General features: G+C 35.5%; 2 protein-coding genes across 3 annotated transcripts; one reads left to right on the top strand and one right to left on the bottom strand.

Moving 5' to 3' along the window:
* Positions 1-61: 61 nt before the first annotated feature.
* Rme-8 (receptor mediated endocytosis 8) lies at positions 62-13,742 on the bottom strand. 2 transcript variants are annotated; one of them, XM_066291618.1, is made up of 28 exons: positions 13,471-13,742; positions 12,137-12,404; positions 11,916-12,078; positions 11,676-11,856; positions 11,329-11,583; positions 11,027-11,276; positions 10,583-10,755; positions 10,137-10,344; positions 9,620-9,775; positions 9,294-9,548; positions 8,863-9,240; positions 8,598-8,809; positions 8,199-8,358; positions 7,704-7,970; positions 6,985-7,473; positions 6,571-6,722; positions 6,235-6,436; positions 5,984-6,172; positions 5,797-5,932; positions 5,557-5,741; positions 5,291-5,482; positions 4,683-5,015; positions 4,392-4,613; positions 2,836-3,545; positions 2,264-2,480; positions 1,920-2,105; positions 1,276-1,657; positions 62-1,076 (listed from the first exon to the last, which is right to left on the bottom strand). In XM_066291618.1, exons 1-28 carry the CDS (start codon positions 13,536-13,538, stop codon positions 967-969), a joined length of 6,699 nt encoding a protein of 2,232 aa, XP_066147715.1. In that variant the 5' UTR covers positions 13,539-13,742; the 3' UTR covers positions 62-966. The 2 variants fall into 2 exon arrangements, with proteins under 2 accessions (XP_066147715.1, XP_066147707.1); XM_066291610.1 differs by having other exon boundaries at positions 4,392-5,015.
* Positions 13,743-15,014: 1,272 nt separating this feature from the next.
* LOC136344314 (sodium channel protein Nach-like) lies at positions 15,015-20,720 on the top strand. The gene is made up of 11 exons (XM_066291632.1): positions 15,015-15,319; positions 16,242-16,430; positions 16,492-16,630; positions 16,682-16,812; positions 16,878-16,971; positions 17,056-17,154; positions 17,211-17,403; positions 17,834-17,887; positions 18,940-19,048; positions 20,447-20,541; positions 20,606-20,720. Exons 1-11 carry the CDS (start codon positions 15,216-15,218, stop codon positions 20,692-20,694), a joined length of 1,296 nt encoding a protein of 431 aa, XP_066147729.1. The 5' UTR covers positions 15,015-15,215; the 3' UTR covers positions 20,695-20,720.
* Positions 20,721-27,134: the final 6,414 nt, after the last annotated feature.

The following is a 27,134-nucleotide window of genomic DNA, read 5'->3' as shown; positions in this document are numbered from 1 at the left end:
GGAGGAACCTTATATTTCAACCCTAGTCCCTGTACATGGGCGGAGGATAAAATAAAACATGTTTTAAGCATTATGAAAATATATTATCTTACCTTAACTTAAACATAATCCTTAAGAATAATTATTATGTAACTATACAGCCTATAATACAATTTCTTATATTGTAACAATAACTTGCAAACGTAGTACGTTTTGGAGGTAAAAAAAAACTATAATAATTAACAACTTACCAAAATAACCAATACATTCGCCCCCATAATAAAATAATAAATAACTACTCGTGAGAGTCATTCAAATAATAATAATTAAACCTTTTAAGACTCCTTGCCAGGTATAGTTAAATTGAAATTATACAACATTGAAATCCTGGAGAAATTCATTAGAAACTTAGGGTATAAATATCTATTAAAAATTGGAAGGAAACGTAATTATCGCCAACTAACTGGTTGGTTCGAGGACACTGCCAACTGTATCAATGGAATTCGTTAACATAAAGAAAACTTGTGTTACGCAGGAACAATTACACCAAGAGTAGGTACTTCTATAATATCCTTATAAATAGGGCATTCACTGAATAAGGCTCAAGTGATAACACATAACTGAATGTGACTGCAACTAAAAGTTGACCTTCAAGTAAAGAGAGGAATGGTCGACACATTAATTATCATATACTGGTATTGACTTATTGCTTCACGAACAAGCCTGAAGTCTTGAATTTTTCTACCAATTGCAGCAACTGCTCTAACTTAAAGTCCCACATCTTCGAAACCACATATTTTGTAGAGACCTACTTCCCTCTCTGCTTGTTCAGAAATTCAAGATTTAAGGCACCAAAGGATATTTAATTTTTTTTACAACTTTCAGCGGAGATTCAGCCTCCCAGAAGCTATAGTTGGTATTCTGCATGACTTTATTACTCCTTCAACTGAACGAGCTTTAATGTCTAATTTCAATATAAATTCCTTATTAAAAAACATCGTGCTTTAGTTGAGGATCTTCTCGATGAACTGGTGGAGGCACCACTTGAAGGGTGTTTCCGGATCCTTGTGTGAGGTATCCAGCAGGAGTTGGCACACCTATTAGAAAATTGTACTCAATAATTAAAGGCCACATTGAGCAGAAGCAATAGTTTTGTAATTGTTTTAAATTCGAATCAAACATTACGTCAATTAGATTAAAAGCTAGTTTAAAACCGATAATAAAAGCCCCATTCAATATTTAAACTATATTATATAGTTCAGAACTTCAAAATAAAAAAAATGTCAAAGCCATTACCTGTTAAATATCCGGACACATTTGTGTTTGTAATAAACAAATCATGTCTCTGATCCTTGTACTCCGCCCAAACACTACTTTTCTCCAATATTGCGTTAACTCTTTCCCCGTAGAGTAGACTTCTGCTCATGGCTTTAAGAGCATTCACGATCTGAGCTTTCGTCATGGCCGGGTTTTCGATTAGTTCCAATCGCTCTTCCAGAAGACTTAAAAGGAAATGTATGAAATCCACTTCGAGGGCTTGTCGCACTAACTGATCTTGGTTGGTTGAGAATAAGCGACTCAATGCTTCACACGCTACTGCTGTCATATCCTTTCGAGCTTGCATAGCGCGTTTTAATGGCAGCATACACTGGGTTTCTGATATTGCCGTGACGCACAGCTAAAATACAATGTTGACAAAGTTAAGACAAAACATACTATGGAAGCTTAAAAAATACAAAAAATCGCAAAAAATACAAGTTGATCTTTTTCACTTAGTAGAGGGAATTTGTAAACTAATATATGGGAAAAGAAGATAAACTGAACTATTTTATTTTCTTTATTTATATAAATATCTCCATTTAAAGGTATCCTGTATAATTAAAAGTGTAGAAAAACTTTGTAATTGTTTAAAAAGATCAAAATCAATTCTCAAAACTTACATTACTCAAAGATAAGGACTTCAATATCAGAATGGCAGATTTGGGAACCACGGTCAATCTGGTATTCGAACCCATCTGCCTGCAAATTCGAGGTATGTGACCAAATGACGGTATCAAATCCAAGAGTGCTGGTTGGGTTTGTAGGAGTGCGCATAAGGCATTCGTTGATAGTTCTAATAATTCCTCCTGAAAATGCCGAGATGAAGATTTAAAATACGAACAATTGGAAATAAAAATAGTGCCATAAATTCAAAACTAATCATAGATAAAATATAAGATTGATTTGCAAAAGTGTAACATTTTACAGGTGAATGTAATACTTAAAACTATTAAATTGAACCTACATTTGGCGTTTCTTTGGACATATTTTCCAAACACGTTTCTAGAAGTTCCGACAGGAATTCTTTAGGTTTTCGTAAGGTCCAAGCTGGATTTTCAATAAACAGTCGCAAATAAACTCCTCCTATTATGATTTCGTGTGGTGCGATTAATGTGGCTACGCCATTGCTGTCTGGGTTTTTCCATTGCAACAATGGATTGGCACATTGCTCTTTGTAATGCCTGTGTCACAGAGCAAAGAATAACTATTTTGCTCTTGGCAGTATAAAAATAAATTTATCAAATATCAGTTTGCAAACTCTAATGGGATTTGTATACGTGTAAATCGTTCAACTGGGTACGATCCTGTAACATCCGATGTATACTTACCGCGGTGCAGCGCTGTAACATTCATTGTTTAATTTCAAAGTCACAGTTATAAATCGTTAAAATTGGTTATAAACAATGACAGAATATAGGTATAAGATAAGGAATTTCTTCTAGATATGGAAGAGGAAAAATAACGAACAAAAATGCGACAGCGATCTCGAAACTGCATAAATATTTTCTTCAATTTGATAAAAAAATTATAACTTACTCATCAGTCATTCTAGATACAATGGAACAGACTCGATTCTTCGCGTCTTCATTCCAGATCAGCTCCGGATGTTCATGTGATGATTCTAGCATATTCATTGATGTTTCCGGACTATCCCTCATCGCATCTAAGAATATCGGAGGTAAAAACACCTCAGTAGCTATCCTGATCTTGGGCCCAACCAACTTATCCAAAGACATTCTGGCCAACAATTCGGCCGCACCTTGTCTCACTTGAGGATTGGTCGAATTACAAAACAAGTTTAATAAATATAGAACCGCGCCCTTATTAAGGGCTTCCTTCACTATTTTTGTGTTCGTTGCAAGTGCCGATAATACATCCACAATTTGTTGGTGAGAGTCCCGCAAAGAGTAAATGCTCAAAAGAACATAACTGAGCACATCACAAGAAGAGATGTCATTGATGCACTCATTGTTTCTAGTCACCACTGCGATCACATTTAAGGCTTCCACTTGAATTGGAACGTGGCTAACGACTAATAAATTGAAGAGAAGCTTAAAATGGCCAATACATTGGAGCTCAACGCCGGGATTGTTTCGAACCACGTTGGCTAAGGCTTTCAGCGCCATGGAGGTGTGATTCAACTTATTGTCTTTCGTTACAGAGTAGGCAACGTTGGCAAGATTTCTCAGGAAATCGAGTTGACGGTTGAGGAACGAGAGGAGATCCACTACAAGATTCTTTGGATTCTGTAAGAGAAACAATGTGGCATCTAACTCTAAAACAATGATCTTCGAAAGTGAAATGTGTATTACATATTCCAGTAATTAAACACTTACCTGGAACACTGCAGAAGAGTATCATAAATTAATATTATTAATGTATAAATTCTTCATATCAAAACGAGTCACTCTGAGGTACCTATATCTAATCATTGTTAAGTTACGTTACTGTTTCTGATACGAGGTTTGCCTTAAATTCATACTATAAAGAAACCACTCGCCCTTCAGTACCGTGACATTGGAAATAGGAAAAAAACTTGGAAAGGGGCAAGGCATAACATCATATATGGCATACACGATGTATAACATATGATTTTTCAACATGGTAGCACAAGAACGCCAATATTAGTGAATAATTAACAGTTTCTTCGAAAATTTTTGACTTTGTAACACCTTATTGTATATGCTGTTCCAACTTATTAAAAATCCGATGGTGCCATAAATATCAATTATTTTACAACATGTACAATAGCGGACAGTGACAGGCATTGAAAATGACATATTATTGAAGGTAGAAATCTAACAGAAGTTAAGTTTGAGTAGGCTGATTTTCTTACTATTCGCATTTCTTAAAATAGCCGGGATTCTGGTTGTAGAACTCGAAAAACGGGTACCCAGTATTAAATCAGCATTAAGCGGTTCTATGAACAGCGTGCGAAAAGCATACGTAACTTACACTTATCAGCATATGAAATACTCAACTATGCTGTCGCGATTTCCTATTTGCATTACTTGCATTACTAAGAAAAGAAAATAAAATAAACTCAATGAAAAGTGGGTGTCAAAAGTTTGAGGATTCTTTAAAGATCTTACCGCAATTTGAAATGTCGGCTGCTCGTTATAAACCTTAATAAAGATTCCTCCAATTAATAACTCGTCTTTATGGGCGCTAAACTGAAACGTCGTGGCATCATTAAAATCGACGTGATCCCGAGAATTGACTTGACTGCTCAGAAATTCGACTAACTCACTCCGAGTTCCATTGTCCCAAATCAGGTATGGAGTTTCGCTATTGGAATTGAGGATTTTTAATATCTGAAAAAACAAAGAGAGAAAAAGAATATCAGCAAACGCATTTAGGCAACGGATTGAAAAGCCACTTACTTCCTCTGGCCGGTCACCCACCAATCTACTAACAACGTACGATGTCAAAAGACTGTTTAAAATATCTAGAACTAAAGAGTTTTCCTTTGAGGAAAGTCCCGCCATGGTGGCGCATGCTCTCAGTGATTCCCTAGCTAATCTGTTGCTAACTTCCTGTTCATTGGTTTCTTCACTCTTCTCAATACCTCCCTCTTCCAAAGTAAAATCGTATTTGAAGATGAAAAGCAACAAATGCCAAAGCGCTCCGTCTTTCAAGAGTTCCAGCTGAAGGATTGGGTCGACAGCCAATGCACTTATGCATTCAGTAGTTACACTGCAGAGCTTGGTTAAATGCTACGTATAAAAAACTGTTTTTTTCTTTGATCAAGGCAGACTTTTGGTTAGGAGAACAGAGAGAACTATTTCAAATATTTACGTTGGTCAAAATTTAAACACACCATAAACCTAGGTATGATCACAGACTAGAAGTAAAGTATCTTTGCTCAATATACGTCATTTTGATATCATTCTGATTTAATGCTCATAATAGAATTTCAAAAATAGAACTCCTGGTTGTTACATAAGCGCGAATAAGAAAATAAAAACATATATTTTTAAAAAGCACTTGCCTTAAAATGCAGAATCCGACAGAGGTCTTTGATTAACTGAGGTAGATTGATGATACGCTCTCTACAAGCCGGAAACTGTGCTGCTACGCTGAAACACCTGGTGATATGTATACACACTTGGACAGCCACATCGTCCGACTTGGAGGACCTACTTAAAACATCCACACAACGGGAAAAGGCTTCTAACAAAACCTAACAAAAATATTAACGCCACCATTTTTGTTCGTTTAATCGAAAAGGATATATTTTGACCATAGATAGTTCACCTCTAATCCATTTTGTCTCCTAAGTTCTTCAGCATTTAGAGCTGAACAATTTACTGTATGATAGGCTAACTCAGCGGCTGAAGCTAATAGCGGTTCCGATTTAGAGAACAGTTGATCATCTTTGGTTTCAATTTGAATAGTCGTAATTAATTGAGGATAACCGGCGTATTTATATGGCTCCAACGCTATAATTATAAGTCAGTTAAGATAACAACTTTCAAAAAGAGGTATTAACTTTACCATCAGAATGTCTATGAAATAGAATACTTTGTGTTTTCAAAAGCAATACTATATTATTTGGATTAGGGCCGTCTACATTCCAACTAGACCTACTGCATAGGAACTCATAAGCTTGGTTGACTCGCTCAAATATCTCCTAAAATAAATTATGTATCGGTACTGATTTCTCATAAGTGGAATTACACACCCTTCCATTAGGGTTTTTATCAGGATGATATTGCTGAGCTAACTTATAATACGCCTTCCTTATCACAGCTTCTTCATGGATTGTACCCTGCAATCCTAAACTCTTATAGGCTTCTTCGACAGTCATTAGTGGAGGTTTCTTTTCCACTTCGCATTTCCATGTGTCTAAGACATCTTTTAACAACGCGACCTAAAGTCGGACATCCTTATTATTACTTGCTACTTATTTACAATGTTGTGAAAAGCACTTACAGGATCCGGAATAGGCCAATCGGGAAATTTAACGGTATCACAAAGATGACGCAAATAAAATATGTTACAAAATAGTTCTCGTTCTAATTGCGGATATCGAATTGTGGGTATGGCGATGTATAGATATCTAGCCATTGTATGAGTCCTTAGACGAGGTGTGAAATCTGCTATGTGGGCTGCGATTCTTTCTATTAACATTCGCCTAAATAATTTTTCAAATTAAAAAATACGACTTTGTATAAGCCATTTTCTAAAAACTTTCACATAAGATCCTCTTAAGTATAATACATAGTTAATATAATTATATAATTTTTCATAAATAAACACAATGCATACCTCATTTGGGAATTCCAGATTGCCTCCGGAGTATCAAATTCGCCTAAAAATATGTGAGCGAACTTTTGTGCTCCATGATTTTCAAGGTAATTAATCATCGCTTCAGGCAAAAGTCGGCCAAGTATGCTTTGTTGTGCAGTAGTAGTTCTGCTCTATTAAAGATAAACAAAAATACATAAAGGACAAGCAAATGATCCTATTGCATGCATTTGAAATGGCCCCCGCAGCCGCAATCGTAACATAGTGTATAAATGACGATTTAAAAGGGTGTTGTGTAATTTTAGTTTATTGGGTGCTATAAATAGTGTAAGCATTTAGTATCGTCCACATTAATTGGAACGACAAAGATATATTATTAAAATAAAAAAGTTAGAAATTACATAACTAATTTGGGAAAATTAGGACTATACCTACCTCTTCCGTTTTAAAAGCTTGCTTCATATGGGTTAGCTGCAAAAACCTGGCAATAGGCAAAACGTTGCTTCCAGTGTACATCAAAATAAAGTAGAAAACTCCAGTCAAATGCACTTTCGGCATTTCCGGATTATCAGCCATTATCTCGCACATTAACGTTGATACTTTTTCTACCAATATTGGATCGAAGGTTAAAAGTAATTGCACTACGTGGGATAAGATCGTGAGTTCCGAGAGGATCCTCTTTATCTTTGGCATTGGCCTGACGATCGCGCCATCTTGATCACGACTGGGGTAGTATTCGCACATCCGGATAAGTAAATTCAGAATGTGAGTGGCCAGATCGCTTTCATTTAAAACTGGACTACCTTTAGCAAGAAGGCACCATTTTAGTTGAGGTAGTTGGGATAAGGCCCGCCAACCGTCCAGGCCCATGGCCCAGCAACGCGTTTTGCTGGTTATGACACCTTTGGCGAATAATTCCTTCACCTAGGAGAGTATTTATATGTTTAATAGTACTTTCGACAAAAAAAAAGGTTTCGGCGAGCACAACCTCTAGTTTTTAAGATTTAAATGTCAGGTTGTCTCCCTTAGCATGTCAAAACAGGATATAAACAATTCAATAAACAGCACTTTGACGCGTTTTACTACATTCATTTTCATCAAATCGTTGTGTCGCAGAACATGTTACTATCAGTACACATAGAACGAAATATTACCTGATTTAAAGTAACAGGTCCTTTTCCCCCCTCATCGGTATTGTAATGCCATTCTGGCTTTTGCTCAATATACATATCAGAACCGGCTTCTATAACGTTAGTTTGGGTTGGTATCACAGCTCTCGAGGTATGCAAATGGGCCAAGGTCATTAAATCTACCAATATCTTGACGCCTCCAACGTCTATCAGTTCTCGGACATTTTTTCGATGTAACATCAATTTGCCTATGAAGATTACAAGACGATCTCTTTCCATTTTCTCAATACACTACAAAATTTTAGACACTATTAGATAGATGATAATAAAAGCCATGTCTGGATGAAAAAACTATGTATCAACCGACGTATTACAGAATGAACTACTATGCAATTTTTCCAATCTTAATGGAGATTCTACAAAAAGATTAAATTCCACAACTGAAATACCCATGCTTGAGCTTGAAAAACAGACATCCTGATTGAAATGTTTTTATTATTTTCTAAATTCTATACTCACTCTTTCAAGCATTACAATAATGTATTTCGTATCACTAAATGGTCCGATATCCTCAAAATAGCGACCGTAAACAATAGCCATTGCCTGCAGACACATAGATTTCATGTCCCCTTTACTTGTTAATAGGAATCTGTGATAGAGATCATTAAAAAATTCGTACCTAAAAAATAGGTACAATAAGTTCTCAAATTTGGTTTTCATATATGTCACTGTACAAAAACACAATTTTGTAGTAGGATTAACTTTGCTTGTAATCAACTTCTTTCGGAGCTGTGACTTAATAAAAATGATTATCCTGTTGGTTATGAATATTTTCATGTCAGGTATTCAAGAATTAAACATTTAGTTGAAGTTAGTAACCTAACTAACGGAAAATATTAAAAACAAAAAAATACTTACGATTTTCGAATTGGCGAATCATCATTACTCTCATCCATTTCAAGTAACAGTCTTAAGTAATAATCACCTATTTTGACCTCATCAGCTAAACATTGATAATTCAGTTCGAATTCCTGATGATTCCATGCAACAAGTGCATTTCCTGCCAGGTCTTTGTCATTTGAAAAGGTGCGAATTTCGTTCTCTAATGCCGTTCGCAGCTCCTCTCTAGTCTAATAAAAGATATTCTTGAAACCACATTCATAATTAAAATCAATATACCAACTTTATGATTCCAAATCAAATTAGGCAATGCATGATCGTGACTAAAATTGTAATAAAAAAACGACCAATTGCTCTCAGCCTTAATGCGCTCCCTCCTCTTTCTCAGTACTATTGGCCTTTCTTTTATCTTCTCCTCTCTTTTTAGTGTAATCCCCACTTTCGCTCCCCAATGTTGCAAAGCCAAATCGGTGTAATATTCCACCTGTTTTTCTACTTTCTTCAACTGTCTTTCAACAGTAATCCAGTTGGGATTTTTTCTTGATTTCAAAGCGTGATCTTGGGCCATTTTCAAATTGTCCCGGTGATTTAATAACTCTTGTTCTTTGGCTTCTTTTGGAACCGAATCTCGGGAATCGAGAAACGCTATAAGGCCTATGGGCTAAAATAACAAAACTTCGAACAAGAGAAAAGAAAAAAATGGCTAAATGTTACCATTATTCTTTTTAACAATCCCATAGCAATAGGATTGCCAGTCACCCACAACCCAATTAAATGTCTGGATAATTGTCTGTGTGTTAGTAATCGACCATCAGTTCCCTGAGTGAATAACGCAGAAAGTAGATGTCTAGGCAACGCCCCCTCGGCAAGAGACAAATTTTGCATTTTTACTGCTACTTCAGAGTCCCCTTCCTCTATGAGGGCCCGCATTACTAACCCGACGCCTTTAACAATTGCCATTGATGGGTGCTGCAAAAATTTACGTACGTATTAAGTTCATTTAAGTCATTTCGTAAAACTCGCCCAGCTGACACACTTACCTGAAAGAGTTTGAAAAGAATTCGCCCTCGTTCGGCTACCATTTCTAATAGAGTGTCAAAGTGTTTTCCATCTGTTGTTTCACTGTAAGGCACACAAAGTGCAAATGTCAGGAAATCCAACATTGATGAAACGACTAAAGCACCACTTCCCTGAGACTAAAAAAGCAAAATTTAAATGAAATTATTCGCTTATACTCTGTGTTTTCGCCATATAAAATTATATTATTATAATGTAATAATATAAATATAATTATATTATGTATATTTATATTGTTACAGGGGCTCTTGTAATAAGAAACATATGTTATTGAAGTGATTCCTTAGATCAAATTAAAATTATTTTTCATTTGTACAAATATTCATAAATGCTTCATTATTGAGAAACGCAATTAAAGGTCTCTTATCCAAACTACACATAACGATGTCATTAGTTTTCGAGACAATAGATTCAAACGTATTTTTCATGTAAACACCCTATGTTATATATTCTCTTTTTTAAATTACAATATATACTTACAATGTGGGCCGTCCACATGTTGAGTAAATTTTCCAAGAATGACTTTGTTTGAAGCAACGAAGACTTATTCAGCTGTTCCTGCTTTAGATCATAGTCATCATGCATTGGATGCATTAAGGCACAAATCATATCGATGGCAGCGTGAGTTACGGCGTGGTTATTCCGCTTTAAAGCGGCTACTACTTTCATGCCTATAGATTCGCGAAGTCTGGACAAAATTACATTTCAGAAACAGTTTATTGTATCTAGTTTATTTTTTAACAAATAATTGAAAACAGTCGATTTGAAAATTCAGTTTTTTAACACTAATGTATACAGCTGGTCCTAACAGTCTGCATAATTGGTGTTTATACGAAACTTTGGGATTAAAAAATAAATTTTAAGATACTATATAATTGATAGACGAAGATTAGATATGAAAATTGCCAAGGAAGTAGTGTTCTTACCCAGGAAGTTTAGTGAATGCGGCAAACCCGATTTTGCTGGCAACGAGTCTCCTTAAGGCTTGAAACTGTGACTCCAGCTCAAAAACAGATATTGTTTTTTGATCACCTTCGCGAGAAACCAAGCTCTGAAGCGCGGAGATAATCAATTTTTCCTTATTTTCAGAGAAAATGCCCTGAAAAAACAGACTATATAATTATTTACGTTACAAAGTCAATAATGATAATGAGTAAATAACGTATGGAACCAAAGTTTGTAAACCGAGGCCTAATCGAGATTTATAATCAACCGATGTACGTCATTTACGATTAGACCATGTATCTTTCAAGACTTTTCATTAAAACACTGTGTTTATAACTCGTTTTCCAAAAAATTGCGGAGAAACAAATTAATTAATAAATTTAAATACAAATCTACAATTGTTAATGCAAATTAAAACTGCTTACCTCCTGCGTTACGCTGTAAAGCAGGCCACTGTACGAAATATTCGCATTAAACCTCTGAACGCACATCGTAAAAGTAATATGAGGCACGGAGCTCTGAAATAACTTCAAATGGAGACTCTCAACTTCCTCCTCCACAGGAATATGTAGAGGCCCCAATCGGAGCGCTCTTGGGGTGAGTCGCATAGTAATATATACATCCTTATTACCGGAAGCCCTAACACCATCCAAGAGGGATGCTAACAGGGAATCCCTGTACAAAATTACATTCTATTTATCTGCAATTAAGGTTTCGTCAACCTTACCTATCGGTAGATGTGTAGGTTCTAATTTGTCCATTAACGTACTCTATACTAAACATCTGAGGATTATCACTATCTCGAACTAAAGCAAATATATCACATAACGGTTGCAAAGTACAAATACTGTAGGTCTGAGGGTCTCTTTCCAGGAGACAAAACTCGGAAAGACATAATATCCTTCGTACAGGCTCTGAATGTCTAGGTTTGTGAATTTTGTGGACCAAAAATTCAGAGGCTGACGTCAAAAACTCATCCTCACTAAAAGAGACAATTATTCTTTGTATCTGCGCTGTCTTCGCTGAATTTTATCACTATTTACCAGAAATATGGTATTGCTAAGAACATCTTACCTATATTTCCCAAATCGCTGTTTCTGAAAATCCTCCAAGCTAATTGGCTGTCCTAATACTTTAATGTTTATCCCTAAGAACGCTACAGAGTGTTCCATAATTTTTATTTTTATTTCTTCAAAATGAACTGATTGAAACAAATGTAAACGACCGAAGCCCCCACAAACTATTACAAAACCTCCTAAAATCGAGTATAAACACGTTTTCAAAAACTCTCAGAATATATGATATTTTTTTCACCTGGATAATCGGAAACAGTACAAATACCCTCGAAATCTTTATAAGTATAACTGGCAAGAATAGTGTTAGTAGTAGGGTCCAACTGATCTAAAGAATATGGCGTTACTTCTAACAAAACAGGCAATCGTATGTCCGACCAATGGTGTTTATAGCCTTGATAGCGCTAAAATAAGAAAACGGGGGTAATATGAATTATTAATTTGCAACAAATGGATGTATACAAAGGCGTCTTTTGGTTTCTCCATAAACAAATTCCTAAATCTCATAGTTTCTGTTATGACATTGGTCCGGTGATCCGTAGAAAATATCATTTTGGTCAATTTTTTCTCTTTCTTAACCATGATTTGAAATTCATTTGGTGAATTGTTTCCACTTTTGATCGGCTGAATAGAAAAGAATTCATGATATGCCCACTTATTTGTGACTTCAAACGTTGAAGGGTTGTAAGTCGTTATTCCTTTAGATCCTATTGAGAATATCCGCTTATATCTAAAAGGAAAAACAAGATAATTCCAACATTATGCCATATCTGAATTTTTAAAGTTTACATCTCATATTTAAGTAAATAAAACAAGCTTTACACAAGCTACATCAAATTCAGATTTGGTTAAATGGGAGAAAAATTGAGCAGCCAACACAATAGTTTCATGGTGTAAACAGATTTAAAATTTCATAAGGGCTGACCATTAAAAAAAAATTCACAGTAGTTATGAACTGTAAAGATAGGGCATTAAATATTTTGCTATTTGCCATCTTCAAGCAGATCTTCATGTCCAAGAAACACAAAAAATACAGGAAAAGCCTGGCTTGATTTTTTAAACTCCTAATAACTTCACAAACAAGGTAATTTTGTTCAAATTGGCAAAAACAAAGCAAAGCTTTGGTCAGTTGATTTTTCAGCAGTTGTAGTCACTATGAAATAAAAAACCAGGCACGAGCCCCATTTTTTATTTGGAAATTTATTTGGAGTATTCCATAATTTACAACCTTTAATACAACATACACAATGAGTTACGTCAATTCTATAAATGCAAAATATCAGCTGAGTTTAACTGCAAGATAGTATCCATAGATATGTTAAAATAAGAATTGATCAAATTTTTCATTCTTATGAAAACTAACTTGATATCTCACTTGATATTAAAGTTAACAGCCAATTAACAATTTAACCTTAACAAACAAATAAAAGGGCTAATGAACCAAAAGATGAATGGAGCATGAATTTACCAGCAACTGTCAAAGAATATGAGTCTCAATGTAAAAATTGCCAAGATATAACAGTATTTACAAAGTATTTTAATAGTCCTATTAATTTTAATGAAGATCATTTGTAATTTTAAAAAAATTCACGTTGTGGAATAAAACTAATTACATTATCTGCTTACCACAATAAATAAATAGATACAATACACACTAAGACTAAACTTGATAGTGGGGAAAATATTTAAAAAACTACAAGTTAAATTACAAGAAATAAATTTAGGTAAAGTGGTAAATTAACATGTTCAAAATTATGTACCTACAGAACCTGTAAGTACCATGCACTTCTACTTACTTTCCTTTCCAGGAATGCTTGGTTACAAGGAAACAGGCAATATCATAGTTGTCTGACAAAGGTATCATATTTGGAAGCTTCACTGGTTCGTCCTCTCAAAGAATTGAAATTACACAGACAAGACTATTGTGGCTTAATACCTGCATCTATATGAATTATTACTTTTACCGTGTCATTCGTAAATTTTCCCTGGAATCAGAAATCTTTCAAACATTATTTTTTCGAAAATTGGGGGAGTTTTCTTCAAAACTTGTCCTCTCAGCTGTTTTTGTTTTGGAACAACGAACAACAGATTGACACGTTGACTTTGGTGACACTTCCCTGACATGACATGACGAATAAGAACCACAATCCACAAAGTGGATATGAAGCAACGCCGCGAATGGTGGAACTGTGAGCGTCATTTTCTTTATGTACTGGGTATCTGATGCAAGCGGACCATTTAATTTTTCTACTTTATAGCATTAATGAGGAAATTCGCCTCACTAAAATTTGGTGTAACACTAACAAAAATAGTGATAGCCCTAGTTAGAAATGTGGGGAATATTTCGAAACAAATAATGGACGATACCTTTCATTATTGGTCTTTGAATTTTATTAATTTTCTTAAATATTAATCATACTGTTGAACTCGAAAACAATTAGGCTATAAGACAAAGCAAGGGATAAATTACTTTTTCAAATTGATCAAAAAGTGCATATTCGAAAAAACGACCGATCGGAAGCGCACAACATAATTTGAGGTGGTAAAAGGTGGTATGACTCCAGAAAAAATATGACCTTGTAAAATTTCAACGTATTATAAACACTCCAAATTGATATACCTGGTGCTTGGAAAAGTTGGTACAACACTTAAGGGGACGAAAATAGAGCTGAGAGAGAAAGTATATCAGAGAGAGAAAACATTTTTAAAAATTTTACTGTTCTGAGCCATACATAATTTAAAGAATTATTATTTTTTATTAAACTAAGTAGAATTTGAAAAAAGAAGAACATTTTTTTCTCTACAAAAGTTTAATCTCTAAAAAATAATAGTATTTTTTTAATAATTCGAAGGAATGCAATAAATTCCAAAGATTTCTCTTAAGTGTAGTAAGAAAACTACTCTTATTTATATTCAATTTTAATGAAACTTACTATAGTTAAAGGCCCTTTTAGTATGATTATTACCTAATATTTTCATTCCATTATCGTAATCAGAAAGATAGTTATTTTAAAAAATATTCAAATGATGGAACCCCTTTGGAGGGTCACATCTCATTAAAAGAGAGCCGTCGGATCAATGTTTATAAGAAAGTTTTTCACTATTTTTGGTTCCAACTTCACCTTCCTTAAGTTTTGTACTAACTTTTCCAAACACCATGTGTATCTGAAAAATTGTAGGCACTGATGAGAAAAAAAAAATTTGTTTAACACTCAACATCTCGGTAGTGAAGCGTCTTCGCGCTATTAAATTATTGCACACTGATTTTCGGACACTCAGTATATTAGAAACGTTCAGATAATAAAAACTGATTCTCCTCTTTTGTTCGTTATATCTGGCATTCTTCCAAATGCATTAAGAGTTGAGACTAAAAGGGTGAATTTATCACAATATTACCATCGCCAGTTTTTCCTTACTTAGCCGAGTTGTCCAGAGTTTAATGTTGACATTTACAAATACGATATTCACTGATGATTATAGCATAGCGTGCAAATTATATTGAAAAAAAAACCTGAAAAAGGCCATATTTTCAATAGAAACTATGGAGGAAAACATCATTATAAGAAAATTGAAGTTTTATTGCAGTCATTCTCACCTCCATGGATTAAAATATGTTGAATCCGACGAACGGGGAATTCTTGTAAGGTGAGCAAAAAATACGTTATTTTATTTTATGAGCATTCCATAATCTCAAAAAAAAATTGCAGAATCGACTAGTTTTAGGAAAAGTAGGTAGTGTATGCTCTCCGATTTGATAAGTTCGTTCCGAAACTCTGAAAAAAATCTAGTAAAATGACTTTCAATTCCGATTATTCCAACAATTAAAATCGCAATAAATAATTTTATTTGCTTAATGGATTTTTTTCTGGTTAAAAAATGCGCAGCAAAATTCGCAAATCTATTATTGGAACGAAATCTGTGTGGAACAGATTGCCGAAAATGTATAAAAGTGTCTATAAAAATTATTGTATAAGTGTGCATGTGAAGTCGTATTTCCAAAGAAAATAAAGAGAATATGTTCAAAAAGTTAGCACAAAATTAGGAAGATGTTCTATTTGATGATAACAGCAATCCAGGTGTGATTAATATGCTTTATGCATATTCTTGAATGAAAATGGTTGAATTTCTTTAAATGGGTTTTTTATTTAATAAATTTAGTAACAATACGTTGAGCTCGTGACCATTTTCTAAATTTTCGGAATTACTCCCAGAAGTTTATCCAAAGTCACGTTTGGTTCCCACACCTGAAAATCTAGGTCTCAGGCTCCCTACCTTAGACATCAAGCCCCCTAACTTATCTTTTTCTCTCTAAGGAGTCTTCAGTGAACTCATTAATATTGATTGTTCATAGGAAGGACTTACCTCTATTAGAGCCTCCACGTATTCTTTATTTAATTAACTAAAATTGCCTGTAATTTTTCTCTTAATTTTGTTTGACTGTAAATTTTAAGAAAATTTTAACATTTCACAACACTTACCAAATTTATTCACCTCGAATCGAATCAAAATAAATCCTAAAACGATTTTTCCTACTTTTGTCTATATCACATAAAAATTATTATTTCAGGTTTCTGTGGGCAATTATTTTCATTACATATTGCGTCCTAATGACTCTAGTCTTTATTTCTTGTGCAAGGAGCTACCAAGAGGATTCTATAAGCTTTCTGACAGAAACTACATACCTGGATTGGAACACCACATTTCCGTCAGTCTCGGTGTGTCAGCAGTCTGGAGTTGATATTTCGATTATAAAAGAGTGGGTGTTTTCGAAAAGTCGAATTTCATTTTAATATGGGACTTATCTAACGATTTTTCAGTAAATTTGATGAGCGAGACAATATTGCCACATTAGAATTTTTCATCACAGATTTACTATTTTTCTCTGGCAGCTGCTATGCCTGCCAAACTCAATGTTACACATGTCCTGAATTGAATATCTCCAGTATTGTTGAGAAGGTTGGTCAAAGGAAAGCTCGTGATAAATGAAAAGTGTTCTTTTGTATGCAGCTCAGGAAGCCATGCAGCAGCGTATTCTCGCAATGTAGATGGAATAATATAGAATTCGATTGTTGCGAAGCATTTCTGCCGATGGAAACGGAATACGGAGTATGTTTCAGTGTTAACTCCTTGCACACCGTGTGAGTTGGTTTGAAGTTCGTATTGCAGGGGCGTTCAAATTTAAGAATCATTCTGCTCATTTTAGTGCTAAATCTGAAAATAAGCTGCTTAGAGACTTTAACATGAACCGAAAGACTGGAATTGGTGAACTTTTCATACAAACACAGGAGGATGTGAGGGTGGCGTATAAGACTTATAATCCTGTGATAGTTTTTATCCTCGATCTGTACTACGCTTCCATAAATATTACACTCTTTTCTTAGGTCTACTTTCACGCTCCTGAAGACGTTCCCTTCATCAACGCCGAATCCCATTACATGAAAGATATAGCAATTGGTGAAAGTTACGAAGTCATCTTCAATGTAACATTACTGCAAAAAGAATTAGAAGAATACCAGTGAAGTACTACTGATTTTAGGTCGTCGAAATAGCTAATGACAATAAGGTGATCCACGTTCCTGTTCACAAGAGAAAGTGCAGATATCCTTGGGAGGTCCCTGCTAACTTGAAAGTCCATAGGTTCTACAGCTATTCGACGTGCTTGGTACAGTGCCATGCAGATAACCATTTCAAGCTTTGCAACTGCACTCATCATCATATGCCTTACTATAGTAAGTGGCAAAGTCCAAACCAGTTAGAATTAGAATATATGGAAAACCCGAATGAATCATAACAAAATATTTCTATATAATCTTTCCGATGATTGTTCGCTTGAAGATGGTCGATGTTGCAGAGAGATTTGATTCTGCGAGAAATACGTCCAGTTTTTAAATCAATTTTTTAGTTTGATTCACGGTGATTTCCAGTAACTAAAAAATATCGATTATGCAAAATCTGTACAAAAACCAGAAATTCACCACACCAAAAAATCTAACTTAAAAATAGACTTACCAGAGAGTCAAAATATGTGAGTATAGTGTAAGGGTCGCAGAAAGTGAGGATTTTAATATCAAAAGAAAAAAGTGTGTTCTTCTAAGCTTTTTGTTGCTTTTAAGGATTTACAAATTTTTACCGATTCTAATTCAATGAAAATTTCCTCAGATAAACGAGGTTACTGTAACATCGACGGCTTAAGATGTTTGTCAGATAATGTTGGTAAGTAGTTGTAAATAAGTGGTAAGTTTGCGAACATATTTTCATAGTCCCAATGTAAAGCAAGGTAAAATGAAACTTAAAGTTAAAAATTATAGGTGAAATTTAGCGAAAATAATTTTTTTTTGCGCCTGCGCTAAAGTCACTGTCGTATATAAAGTAGTATGTAGGTGAAATTAACAGTAACACGCGCGTGCATGTTATGTGCCAATGTCCTATATAACTTTTAATACAATTTTGTAACAGTGGCGTGTATGCTATAAGTGACGCCTTGTTTATACATACCTGTAACGAATCGTTAGAAATGTTGCATATTGTTTAACTTCCACGCTTAAGTAAACTCGCAAGAAGTATTTTCCACCTCTTGACTGTATAGAAATAAAGTGTTTTCCTCTTAGCGTAACGAAATGCGTACTTGCGGCACTCATTTGCGAGAGGAAGTACTGTCTGTATCTAGTGCAATATAATTTATTTTGTGCGGTGAATACGGGAAAGGTTTTTTTACAGTCGTGTGGAAAGTCAATTTGCAGCACCGAGGACGAAAGAGAAATTTCATGATAACTTTAGCTGCACTTATGACAGGGTTACATCCAGTATCGTCTCTCACGTTGTCGGTCGAAAAAAAATGAATTTTTCGGCTCGATATACCATATAGCATTTCTCTAAGCGTGCGATAATATCACTTTACCACACGAATTTTTGGATGTAATGGTAATATATCACATCAAAAGTTTTTTTCACGTGAGGTGAAAGTTTGCAACGGAATGCAGCTGTAATGTTTACATGATACAGGGTGGTACATATCATAATGGCCTTATTTCAGGGGGGGGGGGGGGTATATTCTGAAAAATAATAAGAAATGCTAACAGATCGATCGGCAAAAACGCATCATCTTCAATATATCATATAGAATTTTTTTGTTATTTTATGGAGCACTATTGCCCCCTGAAATATTTTCATGATGATATTGTACACCCTGTATATTAGTGCGTATTAATGCACGTACTAAAATTTGCACTTGAATGCAATAAGTACTTTCCTATGTGGTTTTTTAGAGACATTAAATCGACTTCATTCAAGAGGATCTTCGAAACCTGGATTAGACTGTGACTGTTACCCATCATGTACTGAACCTGAATATAACGTGGTCTTGAGCCAAAGAGTGTAAGAAAAAATCTAAATCGTGCTGTGAAAAGTCTTATCACACGAAAATCAAAGTTGCATATGACAGGGTCAAAGCATTTTACGGGTATTTGACATTAACATGCGTGTGGTAACACTCTTTATCGCACGTCTGCCTGTGAAAATTTTACAGCACTCGAATATTTTATTGAAATAACAGGTGTAATTAATATTTGTCTATACGTCCTTGTTGAAAAAATAATTTATCTAACACGTAGGAAAATCCCTTCTTATAGTTTGTTATATAAATGATACAAGGCGTATGCCACTTGGCAAATAATGTGTTAATTACTTGTGAACCATGTAGATTGTTTTTCATTGAATTGCTTCCAAAAAATGTAATGGTGGCTCCCGACTATACGCAAAGCGCTGACCAGATCTGCGCTACGCTGAACCGAGCTCTCAAGGGCTTTAAAATACCGCACTGAACTATACAGTTTGGCGCAGAGTGGCGCTGATTAGCGTAAACTTTTTTATGGAGAAAATTGATTCAGTACTTTGTTTCAGTTGGTGCGCACATTATTTGAATCAAACGATTATTTAATCAAATCAACGGCCACTCAGTTCAAAACTGTACAGACAGCGTACTTATTTACAACCTCGTCCAAAACAAACGTTTTTCTTTGATGTACCGACACTTGCCGGACCGCGTTCGTTCTTGTTGCAGAATCGCGCAATTTGTAGCGCTGACGCGCAGATTACCGTTCAAATTTAACGTGTCGTGTTGCGCAGTACAAATTTTAACTGCCCGACGCGATCGGTCTGGAGCCACCTTAACAACGTGCTCCAAAAAAGAGAGCACCTCCATCTCTGTTTTGCACTAGACACTCAGGTATTTTTGTTAGCAAGCAGATCGCGCCACCGTAACTGTAAAAACTCCAATAAAGGGCGAATACACAATTAGTGTTATGCATCAGACACTTATTTACTTTAGGCAGATTGTAGATGGCGTATCATGTGCTTTCAATGAAGAACGAAAGAGATGAGCGCACTGTAGGGATGGTCAAAATCGATTTTAAGACACTGGATTGGATGAAATGATCGGTGTAAATTGAATCGATCACCCAGTATGCAGATAAATGCTTTGTTTCAAATGATGCTATCGAAAATGGGGGTTATCATGGAATATAGAAATAAATTCGAGTAACTCGTATCCCCTTTAATGTAGGCTAGCATCAACCTATAATTGTCGAAAGTACGAGTGCGCCATTTGGTATCTGCATACATATTTTTATTCAACGAGTTTTCGTCTATGATTTGTCATTGTCAATCGAGTAAGCAGTAGCGTTAAGAATAGGCAACCATCCTGCAATAGTTGGACAACTGTTGCTTCTGCTGAACGCGGTAAATATGGCTATAGTGTTTTAATACCACTTTTAGGTACAATGAGTCCAGTGGGTTTAAGATTAAATTGCACTCCCTACCAACTTCAAGATTTAAAAGAGTCGTTGTAAAAGATAATTTAGATTTGGTCGGTAAGATTGCTTTATGATAATTTTCCAGTAGGAATGACCTACAACATTAACTTTCAACTTTCAGTGTCCATAGGAGGAGCAGCAGGTCTGTTCATTGGTGCATCGCTGCAGACCATCCTGGAAATTATTTATTTATTATACATTAGGAAGTAAATCGAAGTTTATTATTAGGAAAATGCAGAATATAAATGCCTATCGTGACATAATAGAGGGAAAACCAATTCGCCTTTTTTCAATCTTTATGAATACCAAAAAACCTGTGCAATTTGTGTTGATCCTGCAGAGCACACGTGAATTCGCTTTTATAAAATAAGTGATCAAGCAGACTAAAAATAATAATAATCACCTTCGAATGCAAAACCAGAACAATGAAGCCTTAATTAATACGGCAAAACTAATTTTCACCGCGTTCGGCAATACAATGTAGGTGGGTACCTTTAGGTTAAGAATCGATATGGAAGGCCCTATAAATCTAAAAGAAAAACACAACCCGAGCGGGATAGAAAAAGAGAAAATATTAATAAAGCTATATGTGGCTGGCAGAACTTTAGCCGAGAAAGGTAGATTTATAATCTCATAATACAAAGGGAGAATAATAATGTCCGCAGTGTCCGGTGGGTGCTTTTTTATAGCAACTAATCAACGTCGCATGCAGAAATCGCCGCATATCGGTAAAACTCGTGAAAGCAATCCTTGCAGATCTTGACCGGGTATATATCATCAGACCCCAATACCGTGGCCATCCCAAAGGGGGTGAAATATCTTAGGAATTGGAAGGGGTGGCCAAGTGGGTAACGGCTCTATTGAATTTAGGGTTGGACTTCACTCTTCTGTTTTTTTTTACGCTCAAAGAGTCTTAAAAGAGATTGCGCTCTAAAAAATGTATACTTAATCAACATTACTACCGATACTTAATATTTGAAGGTAAAGTCATTTAACTTCAAGCCAATAACGAGTCTTGTGTCGGAACTACTTTGACTTAATAACTTCTTCATGCCTTGAGGCTGAATTATTTTAGCTCCTCTCTTTCAAAATTTACGTCAAGCTGTCATTAACAATAATTATATAGGAAGTTGCAGATTGTTGCTGTTGAAACCCGATACCGCTTGGTCTTTTACAGCACTTAATTTATTTCTAGACTTCTAACAGGTATACCTTTTTTTGTCTATGATGTTAAACTAAGGTAGCAAAGTTTGAAATATTTTTTATTAATAGAGCTACTGGAGATGCGTAGAAACAAGTTAGGCCCTTTTAAGTAGCCAAGACCGTTTCAAGTGGCGTCCCCTATTAGCTTCAATAACACTGGCAGCACTAGCTTGTTTCCTACGTCCGAAAACCCCTGTATGTCAAATTTCAGTACCATAGGTCAAGAGACTGTGAAGATATGAAATAAAATTAAAAATAAAATTTTAACTTTAACACCTTGAATCTTTGTTAATATTAACTTTCTTTGACTCGCTACTTTTGGTACACCCTATACACCTAAAGCAACATCCGGAAAAAATTTGTGAAAAACCCTAAAATTTAGGTTTCACACATTTCTTTGAAAAGAAAAAAATAAAATAAGTCGAGGTAATGTAATGACGGAGTAACCTATACAGGGTGTCCAATATTCGACTCCTAACAGGGGGTTCTCGGAAACCGTAGACGATCGAGAGTGGGTTAAAAGGAGGCAAAGTTGTATCGTCATGAGAGAAGTACTTCGCCTTTTTAATTAAAAAAAATCCGATTACTTCTGGGGATGTCCGAAACAAACCGATAATTGCATTTTTTTTTCTTTTTTAAATTACATAGAAATATGAAAATTGAGAACGCTTTCTTAAAGTACTTTTTCTGGTGCTACAACATGAAAATAGTTTTTCGAAGTTGCGACGTTTCGGTATTTCAATACCATTATCAACTTTTTTTTTCCAAATAGGAACCTGGCTTTTTTTACGAATTCGGCTAGTCATTGAAACTTGAAATTAACATGTGTTACATACACCCATTTTCGAAGTCTCGATCAAAAATATAATTCGCATCTATATTTGTTTATGTTCATTTTAGATATTAAAAGAAGTTTTTTCTTGAAAATTACGTTATTAGTTCTTTCAGTATTTAATCAATAGTATTATTAGTCCCTATAAAATTAATTAGGAAATACTTGTTGAATATACCAACTATTAGAATTATAAAAATATATTTTAAAAACCCCGACAATGGATATTTTTGATTTTGATCTCGGAAATCGGCAAGTATGACACAAGGGGTGTTTTTGAAAGATCAATCAATAGCCGAATTCGTAAAAAAATGGTTAAGTCCATATTTGAAAAAAAAATTGATGGTATTGAAATGCCGAAACGTCGTGTGGCCGAAAAACTATTTGAATATTGTAACGATGGAAAGTGTTTCACTTTCATGTTTCTACGCAATTTGAGGCAAAACAAAATTTTTAAAGAAAATAGCAATTGTCATTTTTTCCGGGTGTCCCCGGAAGTAATCGCCACTTTTCAAAAATTTAAAAGACAAAGTACTCCCCTCGCAAAAACACAACTTTCTACATAACCGACTTTGTATCTCCTGCGTTTTCCGATATCCCCATGGTGAAAGTCGAATATGGGACACCCTGTACCTTCTCGTACACCAGCCCTTTGTCAAATAATAATAACAATAAATTGTCGTATGCAGCAGAGCTAACCGTTTTGCAACTGTGGAATTTCTGACGGTTGCACAACTGTTGACTGTGCTGAATTCAGCCCTTTCCACTTCACGTTGTACAAGAGTCACTACTTCAACTTCACACCTATATAACTGTTGGTATTTTTTATAATCGATTTAGTGATAGTTGAAATTATTAATATGTCTGATTATATCTGACGACTGACATGGTGAGCGATAAAATTGGCGCTCCCTGGACAGAAAGGAGGCGGAATAAAGATTATGATTGAGACTGACAATTGGTTAAGCACTTAACGGTTTCTGGCCTGGCTTCGAACCGTATTGTCATTAAACAATTACTCATTTCCGATCAAGTGACACGTATTGAGAGCAACATCGACGTGTCACATCAAACCTGTATTCCTTGTCAACACAACACAAGCACATTGTTTATATTCAGGGAGCAATAGACAAGATAAAGGGGTCATTATTGAGAGGGTTGTACTTGACATATATAATGCCTCAAATTGTTTTATATCTGCCGGAGAGTGAAACACAATCAAAGGGTGCCGCCTGTATCACCAACTATAAATCGATGGGATCAGGCTTAGTTCGTTTTGTGTCAGGACCAGTCATTATCGTTATGGGTCACCCTTAATCCATCGCGTTTAGACTTAAACTTACAAGTTAAAAATGGGGAACTTTAGAAGCTTTATAGTAAGTTTAATGGGAAATCCTGACTCATTATCCCTCAAGAGCTTCTAAATTGAGACCGCAAGAGTCGGAGAAAAAATATTTATAAGCATAACTTTACATAGAGTCATTGTTCGATAAGATCAGTAAACTGTGGAGATGAGATTTCAATTTCTCTTATCCAGGGGTGTCACTCGCACTCCCAGATCTCAAAAGAAATATCCAAGAAGCGACGAAAATTAATTAAAATACTTTGTAAAAAGTCACAAGCTAATCGAAATATACGGTCTGTTAAGGATTAGAGTTTATTTAGCTGCTTACATAAGAGCTACGCAGATTGTCATATCAATTGCCGAAATACTCAGACGTTTTCCTTAAGTCGTACATGTAAGAAAAAATCGTACATCCGCATATTAGATGACGAAGGACAGGAATTGCTGAAAATAGTCTCCTTGAAAACGCAATAAAGTTGGTATGCGAAATGTTATATGTAGAATAAAAGAAGGGGATAATGAATTCAACAATGAAGCCGAATGTCGCACCCTCCGGAATTTAATTAAATGGGGATTACCCCCAGCGCAAGGACAATAGGATAGAGATACACCTGAATATATTTGAATTTAGAGAAATCCTATTATTGGAAATAAGGATATACCCACTAATTTGAAATATTAGTATACACTACGTATATGCATTGCATGTTGTATCGAAGCTACACGGGGTGCTTCTTAAATACGTGGCGGAACTTTAACGGAATTCCTAGTAACATATGTCCAGAATCGCTTTGAACATGCAAGTACTATGTGCGTTGCACGTGACCAATGGGATTCAGAACCGAACGAGGAAGAGACGATTCAAATTTTGAAACGTTTTCATCTTCATCAGAAATATTCCATCGGGAACAAAATGTGGCCGTCATATTTGTCGCCACATTACGAGTGGATTAATGCATGCATGTCGGAACACAAAGGAGATAATCAATTCAAGGCAATAATGAGTCAATTAAGCAATATAGCACGGTAAAAATAATCTAGTTTTGTAATCGATGATCCAAATTTGAGCTAAACAGCTCGAAAACTCAAGGAGCTATTTAAAGAGAAAAAGAAGAATATTCCTGAAAATTTAATATCCTGTATGGTATTCATTGCCTCTACACATCTCTGTCGAAGATCGTCGTTTAAGTAAGGGCGAATTGGCACAATTATTTTACGACTATCTAATATTGGGAGGGTGTCTGGAAAGATCAGCCAATGGCCCTGCTCCCCTCCCTTAGTCCCTGCAAATTGTATCGCATTTTGCGGCGTTGTGGGAACGGATGATGGGAGTGGGAACTCAACCGAATGATGTTGCGATTTTTGACTTTAGATTGAGAATAAGTCGATTTTTTTTTTTCGAATTAGTTGACCGTGTGGAGACTCTGTCCTAAGTTTTCCACATTATTAGTCTGGAAATAGTTTCCAACAGATTGTCCCATGTTTCCTTCCTCCTCCCCTATGTGTCTATACTAATTTTGGAGTTTGCCTACTGTCCATCCGTCTTTGATAAAGCCCATATATTTCGTCAGATCTGTAGGACAGTGGCGGCGTTATGGGGTGAACTTCCCGATACCCATATTCACAAATCTGGCCCCCAATAGCTAAATACTCAGATTTATCTGCTGGAAGAGTCACCATTACCTCAGAAGTGTCCTCGTGAGACCATTGATGAGGAGAAGCAGTTAGTTTTGTTTTGTTTACCTTCTGCTGACGCCCTCTATTGAATTTCGTTGGTGAGATGTCTGTCCTACCAATGAAGGGACACACAATAGATCTCGGAAATTGCCGAGACAGGAACCCTTGGAGTTAAGCGTATAGTTGGAAACCTTAAAGCAAGGGCTCATTTGTTCAGGAACAGATCACCTCTCAGGTGGAGTTGAACTCAAGGAGACAGCTCCCTGTAGTAGAAGTCCCGGAAGAGGTTAATGGCACTATGGCGGGGAGCCCAGAGTCATCACCACTCTTTCTTGACTTAAAATATCAACGAAAACTAATCGTCACCTAACTGAAATAATAATTTTTCATTCGTAAATAAGTGTCTAAAACATTACACTTTCTACAGTTAAAAAGTAGTTAAAAAATCGAACAAGAAGTAATATTCACGACAAAAAATTGCTAAAAGTATACATCTTATTTTGAATATGAAAAATCATCATTCTTTACCCCCAATCATATTGTAGAAAATATTTAAATTAAAGGGTTATTCGCCTAATAAGAGCGGAAAGTAATACTTTTCTCATGCAATGGCCGTTGCGGTAGGAACAATGTTTTTTCTACTATCTCGAACAATTTATTCTTCTACGTTCATATGAGAAAAACAACAGAGCTTGATAAATGTGACATAGAAAAACGGGTGATGAAATTTATATCTACAAAAAAATACAGCACGAGTGTGAGAATTTGTTTTCGTTTTTCCCTTAAGCGAAGGAAAAAATCTGTCGTTTACTGACGGTAGGAAAAAATATTAGTTCCACACGCCAATGAGTACGACAAAGTTTAAATTATGGTAGTACAAAATGTCTTTTCGACACTCGATTGGAGAACTGCGAACGCCAATAGCGTGCGGAAAATTATTGGTCTCAGGTGAGTATTGTTGCCGCACAACGTTGCCGAACTAGAGCGGAAAACGTACAAATTTTTCAACCGCTATTTTGCGAGAGGAAAAGCGATAAGTATGAGTGGAAAAAGATCACATTATTGTGCGCCAGTACTTAATGCACATAATGACATAGGTAAATAGACTTCCACTTCATCAAAAGTTCACTCCGGTGAGTAAACTGGGTGAGTCGAAATACCTAAATAGCAAATGAACAAACCATTTATTACCATAACGTATTATAACCTAAATCAAAAACTGGAAGAAGAGTTTAAATAAGGGTGAGATTAATGGAGAAGATAAATTCAAATACGATCGTTCTAGCGTTCTATCACCGAGAAATCAGAATACCAACAATAATTCACACTATCCTGGGCAATTACGATCTCTATCATTTATATTCCCAAACAAAGTGTAAAAAAGCTGCCGCCTAAAAAATCCGATTGAATACATCCCGCACCCATTAAAACCTTTTATTCCTTGCTGTACATCCATACACATTTTTTATGCTTGGCCTCGCAACGGGCTCTGCTTGTAGGTATATACCTCAGCAGTGATATTAATATGTTTAGTATAATACAAACTCCCCCAATTTCTACAAGTCTACTTCACAATCTCAACAACACCATATC

Source organism: Euwallacea fornicatus, chromosome 2 (assembly GCF_040115645.1).
Source record: "Euwallacea fornicatus isolate EFF26 chromosome 2, ASM4011564v1, whole genome shotgun sequence".
In the NCBI taxonomy this organism is placed as follows: Eukaryota; Metazoa; Arthropoda; class Insecta; order Coleoptera; family Curculionidae; genus Euwallacea; species Euwallacea fornicatus.
The sequence above is the reverse complement of the archived record's forward strand: the minus strand, read 5'-3'. Positions and strand labels throughout refer to the sequence as shown.